General features: G+C 60.4%; 2 protein-coding genes across 4 annotated transcripts; both read left to right on the forward strand.

Moving 5' to 3' along the window:
• Window positions 1–117: 117 nt before the first annotated feature.
• POLM (DNA polymerase mu) lies at window positions 118–8,694 on the forward strand (the record flags this gene model as incomplete). Of its 3 annotated transcripts, none has more annotated exons than XM_081147095.1 (11): window positions 118–924; window positions 2,084–2,264; window positions 2,954–3,052; window positions 3,214–3,384; window positions 4,007–4,078; window positions 5,478–5,598; window positions 6,686–6,818; window positions 6,952–7,054; window positions 7,148–7,405; window positions 7,476–7,559; window positions 7,657–7,971. In XM_081147095.1, the coding sequence occupies exons 1-11, from the start codon at window positions 608–610 to the stop codon at window positions 7,969–7,971; spliced, it is 1,854 nt and encodes a 617-aa protein (XP_081003221.1). In that variant the 5' UTR covers window positions 118–607. The 3 variants fall into 3 exon arrangements, with proteins under 3 accessions (XP_081003221.1, XP_081003223.1, XP_081003222.1); XM_081147097.1 differs by having other exon boundaries at window positions 7,715–7,798; XM_081147096.1 differs by having other exon boundaries at window positions 119–924; window positions 7,712–8,694.
• On the forward strand, window positions 7,715–12,059 carry PGAM2 (phosphoglycerate mutase 2). Its single transcript, XM_081147098.1, has 3 exons — window positions 7,715–10,015; window positions 10,129–10,309; window positions 11,858–12,059. The coding sequence occupies exons 1-3, from the start codon at window positions 9,602–9,604 to the stop codon at window positions 12,022–12,024; spliced, it is 762 nt and encodes a 253-aa protein (XP_081003224.1). The 5' UTR covers window positions 7,715–9,601; the 3' UTR covers window positions 12,025–12,059.
• Window positions 12,060–12,683: the final 624 nt, after the last annotated feature.

Genomic DNA, 12,683 nt, shown 5'->3' on the forward strand with positions numbered 1-12,683 from the left:
CAACAGGGCATAAGCTCATGAGCAGCGTTTCTTCTGTGGTTCGCCTACCGGCGCTCTTGCCAGTTTGTCTGTTAGGCCGCCGCTCCTTATTTACCTGGGACAACTTCAAAATGTGTCACAGACACTTTTCCCTCCGAGTTTCTTTTTAATTTTGATTTCTGAACACATTTTAAATTTGTATGTAGCCAAGTTTATCATTCTTTTCTTTCAGTGTTTCGGGTTTATGGTGATACTTGGACTATAAAAACGTTCATCACCTTTCCAGTACGTTCTTTATTTGATCCATCTGGATTTTATTTTGGTGTTAAGGAGCGAGGGAGGGAGCCGACTTCTATTTTTCCAGATGGCTGGCCAGTTGTCCCAACGCCATTCGACTGAAAACCTTTCCTGGTGGGAAGCGGCCGCTGCACCAGCGGGTTCCAGGCTCCGGAGTCGGCCCCGCGGCGCTGCCCCGGACCCCGCGCCGCCCGGTCTCCCCGCCTGCGCCCGGCCCCGCCCTTAAAGAGAAGGCGGGTCCTCGGGGGCTATTTGCATAGAGGCGGGGCTCCTGGCGCCGAGCGGCCGGGACACCCAATCCCGTGGGACCGCCTCACCGAGCCTCATTAGCATGGGGCGGGGCCTTCGGGGGCGGGGCCTGCGTGGGGCTGGGAGTCCGGCGCCGCTTCCCCTCCCAGTCGGCTTCCTTCCGCCTTCCTTCCGGCTCCGCCGCCTTCCCGCTGCCTCTGCGGGCGCCGCCCGTGGCCCAGGCACGATGCTCCCGAGACGACGGCGGGCGCGGGTCGGGACCCCCTGCGCCATCCCCTCCGCCGTGCGCTTCCCCGGCGTCGCCATCCACCTGGCGGAGCCGCGCATGGGCCGCACCCGCCGGGCTTTCCTCGCTCGCCTGGCGCTGTCCAAGGGCTTCCGCGTGATGGACGCCTACAGGTGCGTCGTCGTGCGGCGCTGCCTACCTGGGGGCGGTGCTGCGTGCCTGGGGCGGGGCGCCCACCTGGGGGCGGAGCTGCGTGCCTGGGGCGGGGCGCCCACCTGAGGGCGGAGCTGCGTGCCTGGGGGCGGGGCGCCCACCTGAGGGCGGAGCTGCGTGCCTGGGGGCGGGGCGCCCACCTGAGGGCGGAGCTGCGTGCCTGGGGGCGGGGCGCCCACCTTGGGGCAGAGCTGCGTGCCTGGGGGCGGGGCGCCCACCTGAGGGCGGAGCTGCGTGCCTGGGGGCGGGGCGCCCACCTGAGGGCGGAGCTGCGTGTCTGGGGGCGGGGCGCCCACCTTGGGGCAGAGCTGCGTGCCTGGGGGCGGGGCGCCCACCTGAGGGCGGAGCTGCGTGTCTGGGGGCGGGGCGCCCACCTTGGGGCAGAGCTGCGTGCCTGGGGGCGGGGCGCCCACCTGAGGGCGGAGCTGCGTGCCTGGGGGCGGGGCGCCCACCTGAGGGCGGAGCTGCGTGCCTGGGGCGGGGCGCCCACCTGAGGGCGGAGCTGCGTGCCTGGGGGCGGGGCGCCCACCTGAGGGCGGAGCTGCGTGCCTGGGGGCGGGGCGCCCACCTGGGGGCGGAGCTGCGTGCCTGGGGGCGGGGCGCCCACCTGGGGGCGGAGCTGCGTGCCTGGGGGCGGGGCAGCTCACTGTGCGCTGGGCACTGTCCAGCGCTTTTCCTCCTTAGCTCACGTAATCGTTACCACACCCTACAAGGGAGACACCTTATCTCTGCTTTACAGGGGAGGAAATCAAAGCACAGAGAAATAGTGAGGTGCCCAGGACACAGCAGGTGTGTGGCAGAGCTCAGGGCCAAACCCAAGCTGTCTGGCTCAGCACTTAGATGATCCTCTGAGGACCCCCCTTCTTTGGGGTGGGGGTGAGAAAGGAGGCAGAACAACACAAAATCCCGCTGGGCTTGTGGTGGTAGCTAGAGCAGAGGACCAGGGCTCTTGGGCACCGGAGGGGTTCCAGGAGAAGAGCTGGCAGGTCTCTCTGAGAAGGTGACATTTGAAGAATGAACAGTGTTCACCAAGCAGAGCAAACTTGCAGGTGTGGAGTGAAGCAGAGAGGAGGGCAGGGCCTGGTGAGGGCTCTGGGCCTCACTGCTCCCCCTTTCCAGCTCCGAGGTGACGCACGTGGTGATGGAACAGACCTCACCAGAGGAGGCCATCTGCTGGCTGGAGAGCAGGGCGGCCCCTCCCCCAGGTTGCAACCGCCCAGTGCTGCTGGACATCAGCTGGTTCACAGAGAGCATGGCAGCTGGGCAGCCGGTCCCTGTGGAGGCCCGGCACCACCTGGAGGTGAGCTGGGTAGAGGATTAGTGTTGGGCGACAGAGAAAGGCCCAGTGTGAGTGGTAGCTCAGCTGGGACAAGTCACAGGCAGCTGTGTCCAGATGGGGAGGGCAGTGAGGGCTCTGTCCAGATTGCCACGACAGGCCATCCCACCTTCTCCTCTCACTGTTGCTGCAGACTCTCTTGGGGCCCACTTGTCTTTAGCATCTTTAGGCCTTTTCTTGTTCACCAAGTAGATGACTGTGACCTTAAGTGAGATGACCCGAGGGCCAGCAGGAGGCCTCTGCCCTGCCTCCGTGGTTCCTGGGTGAGCAGAGCTGGGGGAAGCAGGCGTGGTCTCGGAGCTGGGCTGTCCACGTTCAGATTTTGGCTCTGTTTGTGAGCCGTGAGGCCTCAGGGTCCCTGTCTGAGGTGGGGATGGCAGTGTGGCACAGCAGCATGTGCATTGGCCAGAAAAGTGCCCCCTGAGGGTAGCAGGTGGTGTCATAGCAGCCCCTCTGGCCTGAAGAGCTATCATGGGCTTGTTCTGTAGGGCAGTACCACCTCTGCTCCAGGCCTCCAGGAGTCTTGTCCCCTCAGGGTCAGCTCCTTCTGTCCTGTGTGCCCAAGAGCCCTAGGTGACCGCCTAGGAGAGGCAAGGCTTTGGGAGCTGCCAGCCCTGCAGCCTCCAAGTGGCCTGTTCATTGCTCATCCCTAGGTGGCTGTGCCCAGGAAGGGGTTGCCAAGCCCAGTGTGGATGCCACCCTATGCCTGCCAGCGTCCCACACCTCTCACACACCATAACACCATCCTCTCGGTGAGCCATCTGACCCTGGCCTCCCTGAGCTGGGGCCAGGCCTGCCCCTGTGAGCACTCCTCACTCTGCTCTGTCCAAGCCTTGGGGACAGATGGGTCGAAGCTGGAGGGTTGGGTGAGGCTCCCCTACCACCCTGCCCTCACGAGGGCCCCTCCCTGCAGGAGGCGCTGGAGATGCTGGCAGAGGCAGCAGGCTTTGAAGGCAGCGAGGGCCGCCTCCTCTCCTTCTGCAGAGCAGCCTCCGTGCTCAAGGCGCTGCCTGGCCCCATCACATACCTGAGCCAGCTGGAGGGCCTGCCCCACTTTGGAGAACATTCCTGCAGGGTCATCCAGGTAGGTGCTCACCACACTTAGCAAGGTGGAGTTGTGAACTCAAGTGGGTGTCAAGGAGGCTGGAGCCTGGTGACATCAGGTGGCTCTGTAGTTCAGCCCAGCTGGGGAGGAGGCTGCAGGCTCCCTGCTGGGCATGCCACCCTCCATCCGCATGCCTCATGTAAATTAGGGCCACAGCACCTGCTCCATAGTGGCTGAGGGGACTCAGGGGCTGCAGGGTTGGTAGCTGGCACTGTTGGCATCGGCCCACACTGTCCAGGATGTGGCAGAGCAGCCTGAGTGTGAGCAACCCTTTTAAGTACAGAGTATTTGAGGAAAGTCATGCTTTTGTATGCATCACTGGGAGAGGACATCGTGACAAAAGATTCTTTTGAATTCAGTTATGCTTTTAAATGAAGTTGCATTGAATTCATCACCTATGTTTTGCAAAGTAATTGTTTACATATACTGGGGCTTATTGGAGGGATGAGGACAGACGCTTTGGGGCATAGCCTCCGTTTGCAAGTCCCTCAGGTCCTTGGAACTGCAGAGCCCCCTGCTGAGTGTGGGGTCTGCTGGTCCTTGGCTCCCAGCTGTGCTCTGCTTTGTGGTCAGGCTGGGCTTTGCTTTGTCTTGGCTACAGGAGCTGCTGGAGCATGGAGTGTGTGAGGAGGTGGAGAAAGTCCGGCTGTCAGAGAGGTACCAGAGCATGAAGGTACACACAGGGCAGACCCCAGCCAGGGCATGTGGCCCCTCAGTCCTCCCCAGAATGACCCGCCCAAGGGCCAGAGGAGGTCTCTGAGGAAGTGGCAGCTGACACCTGATTTGCATGAGGCAGCCAAACAGACCACAGGAAGAAGCTTATTTTGAGCACAGGAATGTTCTAGATCACTCAGCACTACTGTCCTTGTTGGACTGTTGATGGATAGTCTCTACCCCAGTACGTTACCTGCTCTGTCATCTTCAGCAGAGCCTCTGAACAAACGTGCCACGGGGACGAGTGAGTGCGGCTGCTCACCGTGCGCTCTCTCTGTCCTGAGCTCAGCTCCCATTTCTTGGTGTGTCCCACCTGCATCCACAGTGCGCCTTTCCTCTGCCCCCTCACCTCTGGTCTGATGTGGAGCTGCTGGTGCCCCAGTGCCCTGTCCTGCTGCTTGGACACCCTTGTTTTGGGGCCAGACGTTGTCAGATGGGTGACCTGTGGGAATGGGGCTTCCCTGGCCTGGGGTGAAACTGCCCTGGGGGGTTGCCCAGATGTGAGGATCAAGGGGGCCTCCAGGAGGGGGAGGAGCCACATGTGAAGGATGGAGGGGCTCAGGTAGGTGGAGAAAGGGGTGTGGGGGGACCCAGGAGCTAGTGACTGGGGAAGTGTGGACAGAGGACAGAGCCGTCTGCCTCCTTGTGGGCACCCCCAGTCCCAGGAGGCATCTGAGCCTGCAGGGAAGTACGTTGATAGTTATTTTTATAGACTATGAGTAGGTTATTCTCGGCAACTTTCTGAGAGGATTCTGTTGGTGACAGTGCCCCAGCTCATGCTGTTGGTTAAGAGGATCAAGGAGAGGATGGTCCACAGCCTAAGAGGGCAGGTGCAGCGGGTCCACAGGAAGCAGGGCTGGGGACGTCCTCTACCCTCTGCTGCCTCCACTGGTCAGGTGTGGCTACAGAAGGTGCTCCTGCCACATGTTACAGCCGCCACCAGTGCATGGGCCTTACCTGTTTTAGTTCCAGAAATTCCCCGGGAGGGGCTCTGAGTGGCTGGCCTAGGGCAAGTGCCTATGCCCAACCACCGAGCTATAAGAGACAGGTGACTTGCTTGGGCTGGAGTCAAGGAGACCCGTGGGAGACAGGCAGCCACTCCATGAGGGGCCAGCTCCAGTCGGGTCATCCCCACTGGCCTGGATGTCTGCTGACCGATGGCTGGGCACCAGGGCTGCATTTCCTCCAGCTCCCTCTACATCCCACAGCCTGTTGTGTTTGTGTTTGTTAAGGAGAAATGTGGTCATGAGTTTCAGCCGCTGCAAGGTGATGAGTGATGCTGTGCAAGTTCTGGGAAGAGACCTCTCCTAGCGGAGGGGACTCGGGCCCCTGACAGGCTGCACCCACCCTCCCAACAGCTCTTCACCCAGATATTTGGGGTCGGAGTAAGGACTGCTGACCGGTGGTACCGGGAAGGGTTGCGGACACTGGATGACGTCCAGAAGCAGGTGCAGAGACTGACCCAGCAGCAGAAAGCAGGTGACCCTCAGAGGGGCCGCACCTTGGGCTCCCCCAAAGCACTGAGGCCTGAGAGTTCCCCACACTTAGTGCCAAGGCTGCCTGGGTGGGTTTCAGAGCAGAGGGACCAGCGGTAGGCAGGCATCTTTGGTGGGCTTCCTGAGGTCCCCACCAGGTGGAGTAAGGGTCCATGGCAGTCTTGTCTCAGTGGACAGTGATGGGCACAGTAGCTAATGTGATATTCGGGACCCCCTGGTTAGACTTGGACTGGACCAGGCCCGGGCCTCTTACTCCCCAGCAGCCTGGGCCCTGGACCCACCTGGCTAGTGTGGGGCTGGGCACTCTGGCCCACTGACCGATGGCGAGGGTCCTGTGTGGTAGGGAGGACGTGAGCTTGAGAGTTGGTTAGGCCTGGGCTTGAGTCTGGTCCCATTTACCAGGTAGGTGACCATGGCCCTGAGATGGGGGCTCTCTGAGCTGCAGTGATGTTCTCTGGGAAGGGGGGTCCCGCGAGTGTCTGTGGCCTGGTGGGTGGGAGCCCTGCTGAAAGAGCCAGTAGTACAGCACCCGCCACCCCTTTGAACATCTTCCCAGGGGCTGGGGGGGCTCCTGGGGATCCTAGGAGACTTGCCTGGTTTGTCGGGTAGGAAGTGAGAACACAGAGCTGTGCCCAGTGCGGCAGTATGTGCTCACACCCACGGGTCCCAGAGCCAGATCGGCCAGCAGCACTCCCAGTGGCTGCCACGTGCTGTCCTTCCGCACTCAGGCCTCTCCCCGTGTGTGGAGGGTGCGGTGATTCCTGACAGGCGAGGACGGGCACTGGGGGCAGTGGTGCATGTTCCTAAGTGGTGGAGTGTCTTTCTTCTGTCCTTTATCAGCTCCTGGCCCCTTGTCACCACTGAAGACGAGGCTGTGGCAGTGTCAGCACACGGTGGTCTGAGAACTAAGGGTGGGGAGCTAGGTGGAGGGCACAGGGACCTCTGTTATTTCTTTTAACTGTACGTGAATCTACAATTATTTCTAAATAAAAACTTAATATTTAAAAGGGAGGAGAGGTAGTAGAGAAAGAGGGCAGGTGGGGTGGGTCAGGAGAGCATGTTGCCCACAGGACTCCAGCACTACCAGGACCTGAGCACCCCCGTCCAGCGGTCTGATGCGGAGGCCCTGCAGCAGGTGGTGGAGGCTGCTGTGGCGCACACCCTGCCTGGGGCCACCGTCACGCTGGCTGGCGGCTTCAGGAGGTAAGGGGCCCCGTGTGCACCCTGGCTCAGCTCCCAGGTGGGCTGCTGAGGCGGCTGTCCCATATTGAGGGGTCTTGGGAGAACAGGGAGACCCTGTCCGTGGGCTAGCCTGGAAGTCAGACTTGCCCCTCAGGGGGAAGTTACAGGGCCACGACGTGGACTTCCTCATCACCCACCCCCAGGAGGGCCAGGAGGCGGGGCTGCTGCCCAGAGTGATGAGCTACCTGAAGCAGCAGGTGAGAGCTTCCTGCTGCCCCTCCTGAGGGTGCTACTGGGTCCCACTCTCCCAGCTGCATGGACAGTGGGTCACACCTGCCCCCGCCCCCCAGGGCCTTGTCCTGTACCACCAGCATCAGCACCAGCATCAGCATGGCCACAGTGGAGACCCCACCCACCTGCCCCCACGGAGCCACACCATGGACACCTTTGAGCGGAGTTTCTGCATTTTCCGCCTGCCCAGACCCCCAGGGGCTGCTGTGGGGGGGACCCAGAGGCCCTGCCCCTCCTGGAAGGCTGTGCGTGTGGACCTGGTGGTCGCCCCCATCAGTCAGTTCCCCTTTGCCCTGCTTGGCTGGACTGGCTCCAAGGTAGGCAGTAAGCTGTTGGGGCCACCTGGGACTGGGCTGTGGCCCTGCTAACACCCTGCTTTCCCCCCAGCATTTTGAGCGGGAGCTTCGCCGATTCAGCCGGAAGGAGAGGGGTCTGTGGCTGAACAGCCATGGTCTGTTTGATCCGGAGCAGGTGTGTCGCCAGGGCAGGAGGCAGGGGAGCCCGGAACCCACAGACAGGGTCCTGAGGGGCACCCTACCCTGGGCTGGGCTCTCCCCGCCTTTCTTAGGGAAGCTTCCATGGTGGAGGGGTTCCAGACACCAAGGCCCACACTCCTGTTCCAGAAGGCGGTGTTCCAAGTGGCTGCAGAGGAAGACATCTTCAGGCACCTGGGCCTCACGTACCTTCCCCCAGAGCAGAGAAATGCCTGACCCCCTCTGCCAGCCCCACTGACACTCTGGGAATGGGGGGCTGCTCAGCCCACCAGACCCATGGATGCCCTTGGACACTGACCATCTGCAGGCAAAAGAGGCTGCCCCAGCCCTCACCCTCCTGGGGGAGCCCCTTGTATGCATCCCCACTCCCCGATGCATACCCTACCTGAGACTTAATGTAATGAGAACATGGAGCAGACCAGGCTGTCTTCTGAAAGTTGCTGTGCAGGGCTGGAGCACCTGGCTCCCATTTGCTGTCGGTGAGGTGGGGGCATCATGGCTGTGTGACCCTGGGGTTCTGCAGGGTGAGCTTGGCATCTGGAGAGGGAGCAGGCCCAGAGGGAGGGCACTGGGAGGAAGAGAACCTTCCATGCTGACCCACTACCTCCTGCCTTGTTAGCCCCATCTCCCAACCTGGGTGCCTGTCTCTACCTTTGCTCCTGTAACGTCTGTTCAAAGCATCCTTTTAAAAGTAGGCCCAGGTCCTGTGGGGTCACTCCTTGCTCAGAGCCCCCCAGCAGCTTTCCACCTCCCTCAGCAACTGCCAAGTCCTCGTAGGGTCAGCATGGCAGTTTCTACAAGGACATCACCTGGGGCTGTGATAGAGATCAGTCCAGGAGTGTTGCCGTGGGGCCAGTGTCGCCTTCCCATCCATAGACACTGTGCCTGCCCGTTTACTTAGATCTCCTCTAGTTTTAGTGATGTTTTATAGTTTGAAGAATAAGTTTTGCATTTTTGTTAAATTTATTCCTAAGTACTTTATTCTTTTGGTGTTATTTAAGCAGAATTTTGTTAATTTTATCTTCTGATTGTTCACTGATAGTATGTAGACATACGACTGATTTTTGGATAGTGGAACCTTGCTGAATTTTTTATTAAATCTGATCATCTTTTGGTGGATTCCTTTCGATTTCCTACATACAAGGCCATGCCATCTTCAGAGAGAGAGCTTCACTTCTCCCTTTTTCTCGCCTAATTGCCGTGGCTAGGACAGACTCGTTCCTGATTTCATCTTTCACTATTGAGGACAGTCATGGCCACATGTGTTCATTTGGTCAGCAGTGGGCTGCACGTACGACAGTGGCCCCATAGATCATAATGGAGCTGAACTTCCTATAAGAAATGGAAGGGCATGTGGTTCAGAAGAAATTATTTTTTTCTCTGATGGGAGCAGCATCTGTGGGGCTTGGCAAGATCCACTCTCACAGCACCTCAATTCTGAGTGCACGGATTATATCTGATCAGGCAGCCACAGGCCTGTGTGTGCATAGAGGAGCCTGATCCCCAGGATGCCAGGTCCACCCAGACCCCTCACAGCAGGCGCTGGCTTGTTCCCAGCTGTGCTGAATGACTAGGTGGGACTTTGTGCCTGTTGGTGTGTCAGGTCCCCTGGGAGGGAGGGATTGACAGGGCTGGAGCACCAACCTTGGGGAGCCTTGCCCTGGCGAGCCCCTCTGCCTCTGCTAGTGCCTACCTCTCAGGCTCATCCAGGCCAGGACTTCTGTCCTTTACACCTTCACTCCCCACCCAGCCCTGCCTGGCACCCTGCCCCCCCCCCCCCCCGCCCCCAGCCTGGGCTCTGGACTGTGGGGACTGGTGGCTGTGGAACTATTTTAAGTCCAGCTCTCGGCCCACCCTCCTACGAAAGCTTTGGTACTGGCCACCTGCCCCCGCCTGTCCAGCATGGAATGCAGATTGGATTGGCAGTTGGCCGGGATGGGGGGTGGGGACAGACCGTTATAAAGCTGGTGTCAGGGGCCAGAAAGCTGTCCTCGTCCAGAGCCTGCCACCACCGCAGCCATGTCGACCCACCGCCTTGTGATGGTGAGACATGGTGAGAGCACCTGGAACCAGGAGAACCGCTTCTGTGGCTGGTTCGACGCAGAGCTCAGTGAGAAGGGGGCCGAGGAGGCCAGGAGGGGGGCCCAGGCCATCAAGGATGCCAAGATGGAGTTTGACATCTGCTACACATCGGTGCTGAAGCGGGCCATCCGCACCCTCTGGACCATCCTAGATGGCACGGACCAGATGTGGGTGCCTGTGGTGCGTACCTGGCGTCTCAATGAGCGGCACTATGGGGGACTGACGGGCCTCAACAAGGCGGAAACGGCCGCCAAGCACGGGGAGGAGCAGGTGAAGATCTGGAGGCGTTCCTTTGACATCCCGCCACCCCCCATGGACGAGAAGCACCCCTACTATAGCACCATCAGCAAGGTGGGCTGCTCGGGGTGCCAGAGGGAAGGCCTGGGGGCAGGAGCCTTGGGAATGGGAGCTCAGGTGGGGGGCCGGCTGTGTGGGATGTAAAACTGCGGTGGGGATGTCCCCAGGAGCGTCGGTATGCTGGCCTGAAGCCCGGGGAACTGCCCACTTGTGAGAGCCTCAAGGACACCATTGCCCGGGCCCTGCCCTTCTGGAACGAGGAGATTGCCCCCCAGATCAAAGCCGGCAAGAGAGTGCTCATTGCAGCCCATGGCAACAGCCTGCGGGGCATCGTCAAACACCTGGAAGGTGAGGCCACCCTCATGTGGGGTGTGTGTGGAGGTGGGTGGGGTGACATGTCCCTGAACCTGCCCAGCCTCTAATTTCAGAAGTGCCCACTGCCTGGCTGAGGCAGCTCTGCAGGCCTCAGTGCCCAGGGTGGGGTTTTCAAACGGAATTGAACTGGGGGGGGGGGCGGGTAGACAAATTATTTAAGGAACATTTTTTTAGAATTTGGTTTCAGTTCTGTGTATGTAGTTTCCTTCTGAGGACTGAGGTGAAAACATCTCCCACCTCTGACCCAGGGCCCAGGCCCTGCATAGGGGCTAAGGCGTCGGGGCTGGCCCAGGTTCCTGGACTTGAGCCCTGAGCAGGTGGGGAACACTGGGGGTGGCATCTTGCCCAAGCACACCAGCCAGGAAAAGCAGGGCCTTCTGGTTCCAAACCCTGCTTTGCTGTGTGTCCCTGGTCCAGTCATGTCACTTGCTGGGCCTCGACCACCCTCTGGGGCAACTCCTGGTACTGCTGAATGCTGGACATGGGGCCCAGGGCAAAGCCCTGCCCCTTCGCCCCCAGCTCTACCCACTCCAGCGGACATAAGACCACTCAAAAGGATGCAGGGTGTGTAGTGGCCTGGAGACCCCAGGCTTATAGCTGGGCTCCCACTAAATAGCATGACGGGCTCCTCCAGGGGCTTCCTTTGCTAATGTCCCAGGCAGGACAGGGACCTTCAGGATTTTCAGATATCAGGAGAATCTGTTAGCATCTGAATGGCCTTCAAGCTTGGGATCAGGGAGAGAAGAAGGCAGGTGGGATGGTGGGCTCCAAACCTCCTGCTCCTGTGGGTCAACGAGCAGCTGGCCAGAACAGACAGGCAGGCCCCTGCAGCCTGGCCAGCCCTACTGTCCTCCCCAGGATGCCAGGTCCACCCAGACCCTTCACAGCAGGTGCTGAGCCCAGCAAGTGCACAGACCACCTTCTGCCCCTGCCTTCTGGGGGCTTTCTGCAGCCCACATGCCTCGGCACACCGGGAACATGTGGGGTCTTCCACTGCCCAGGAAACTTGCCTCCTTGCTCTGTAGGGTGGTGGAAAATTCCAAAGGGCGAGCTATTCCAGGCTAGAGACGGTGGGAGGCTGGCGGGTCAAGTTTCCTCAGAAAACAGCCCTTCCCACCTGGCAGAGACTCCTGTCCACCGTGGCCACGGAGGCCCCTGTTGCTGTCCCTCACCCACCCATCTCATAGCAGCACCGCTGCTCCTCTGCTCAGGATGCCCCAGCTTAGCACTGAATGGCTAACGTCCTAACTGAACCAAATGTCGTCGGCCTGGCCAGAGTTCACGCTAGTCCCAGACCCATGGTGCCAGCCCAGGTCACAGCAACCCTTGGTTTAGTGTGGCTATTTCTGTAGGCCACCGTCTCAGTTCCGCCTTGACCTTCTCCAGGCACATTTCTCCGGCCTACTGTTGGGGTGGGAGGGCTGTGCCTAGCTGGCCAGCTGTGGCTCGTAAAGGTCACAGAGCCTGCTGCCTGGTGGGCAGGCTGGGAGGGGCTGAGGACCTCTGGTTCCTCCCGTCCAGGGATGTCGGACCAGGCCATCATGGAGCTGAACCTGCCCACTGGGATCCCCATTGTGTACGAGCTGGACCAAGCACTGAAGCCCACCAAGCCCATGCGCTTCCTGGGCGATGAGGAGACGGTTCGTAAGGCCATGGAGGCTGTGGCCGCGCAGGGCAAGGCCAAGTGAAGATTTGGCTCTGGCAATAAAGGCACCTCCCACCACCACGAGTCCAGCGTGGCCCTCATGCCCAGCGCTCACTCAGGGCCTGGGATTCTACAAACACTGCCCAGGCAGGGCCTGGCCCCTTCTGCCTGCCCAGCCCTGCCCCCCCATTAGGTGTGAGGACCCTGGCCCCCATCCCTGGCTATCAGGTGGCCCCCAAGGCCGAAGACCCACTTGGTAACCTTACTCTAGAATCAGGGTGCCTGGGTCAGCTAGGAACAGTCCAAGTAACCCAGCCCTCCCCAAGCTAGCACAGCACCCAGCTGGCTTTAGATGGGTTGTCCTCTGCTGTCCCTGCAGGTGAGGCAGCACCCCAAGCCCCTCCTCCGGAGGGTCCCTTTGTCTGTGAACAGACAAGCCCACAGCTGGCCTCAAAACTGGGAATACCTAACTCATGGAGCCTCCATAGCTGGGGGTGGGAAGCACTGTCATATTCACAGGAGAGAAATCAGGACAGTGGGGCCTGCCTGTAGCTTGGCCTGCCCAAGGGGCACACAGGACAGGCCACTTGCCACCAGGCGGGGAGGGGGCACTGGGCTTGGCTACCACCTGGGGCCTCCCCAGTGCAGCCTCCACCCTGGCTGCTTCCACCCAGCAGCTCCAGGGCACATGAGGAAGCAGAT

The sequence above is a fragment of the Miniopterus schreibersii genome (assembly GCF_964146895.1).
Source record: "Miniopterus schreibersii genome assembly, chromosome: 9".
NCBI lineage: Eukaryota > Metazoa > Chordata > Mammalia > Chiroptera > Miniopteridae > Miniopterus > Miniopterus schreibersii.

Bases quoted from the DNA above. Each gene is read 5' to 3' on its own strand.
- PGAM2 (XM_081147098.1), top strand. From the start codon at position 9,602: ATGTCGACCCACCGCCTTGTGATGGTGAGACATGGTGAGAGCACCTGG. The intron at 10,016-10,128 runs GTGGGCTGCTCG...GGATGTCCCCAG, and splicing joins ACTATAGCACCATCAGCAAG to GAGCGTCGGTATGCTGGCCT. The intron at 10,310-11,857 runs GTGAGGCCACCC...CCTCCCGTCCAG, and splicing joins CATCGTCAAACACCTGGAAG to GGATGTCGGACCAGGCCATC.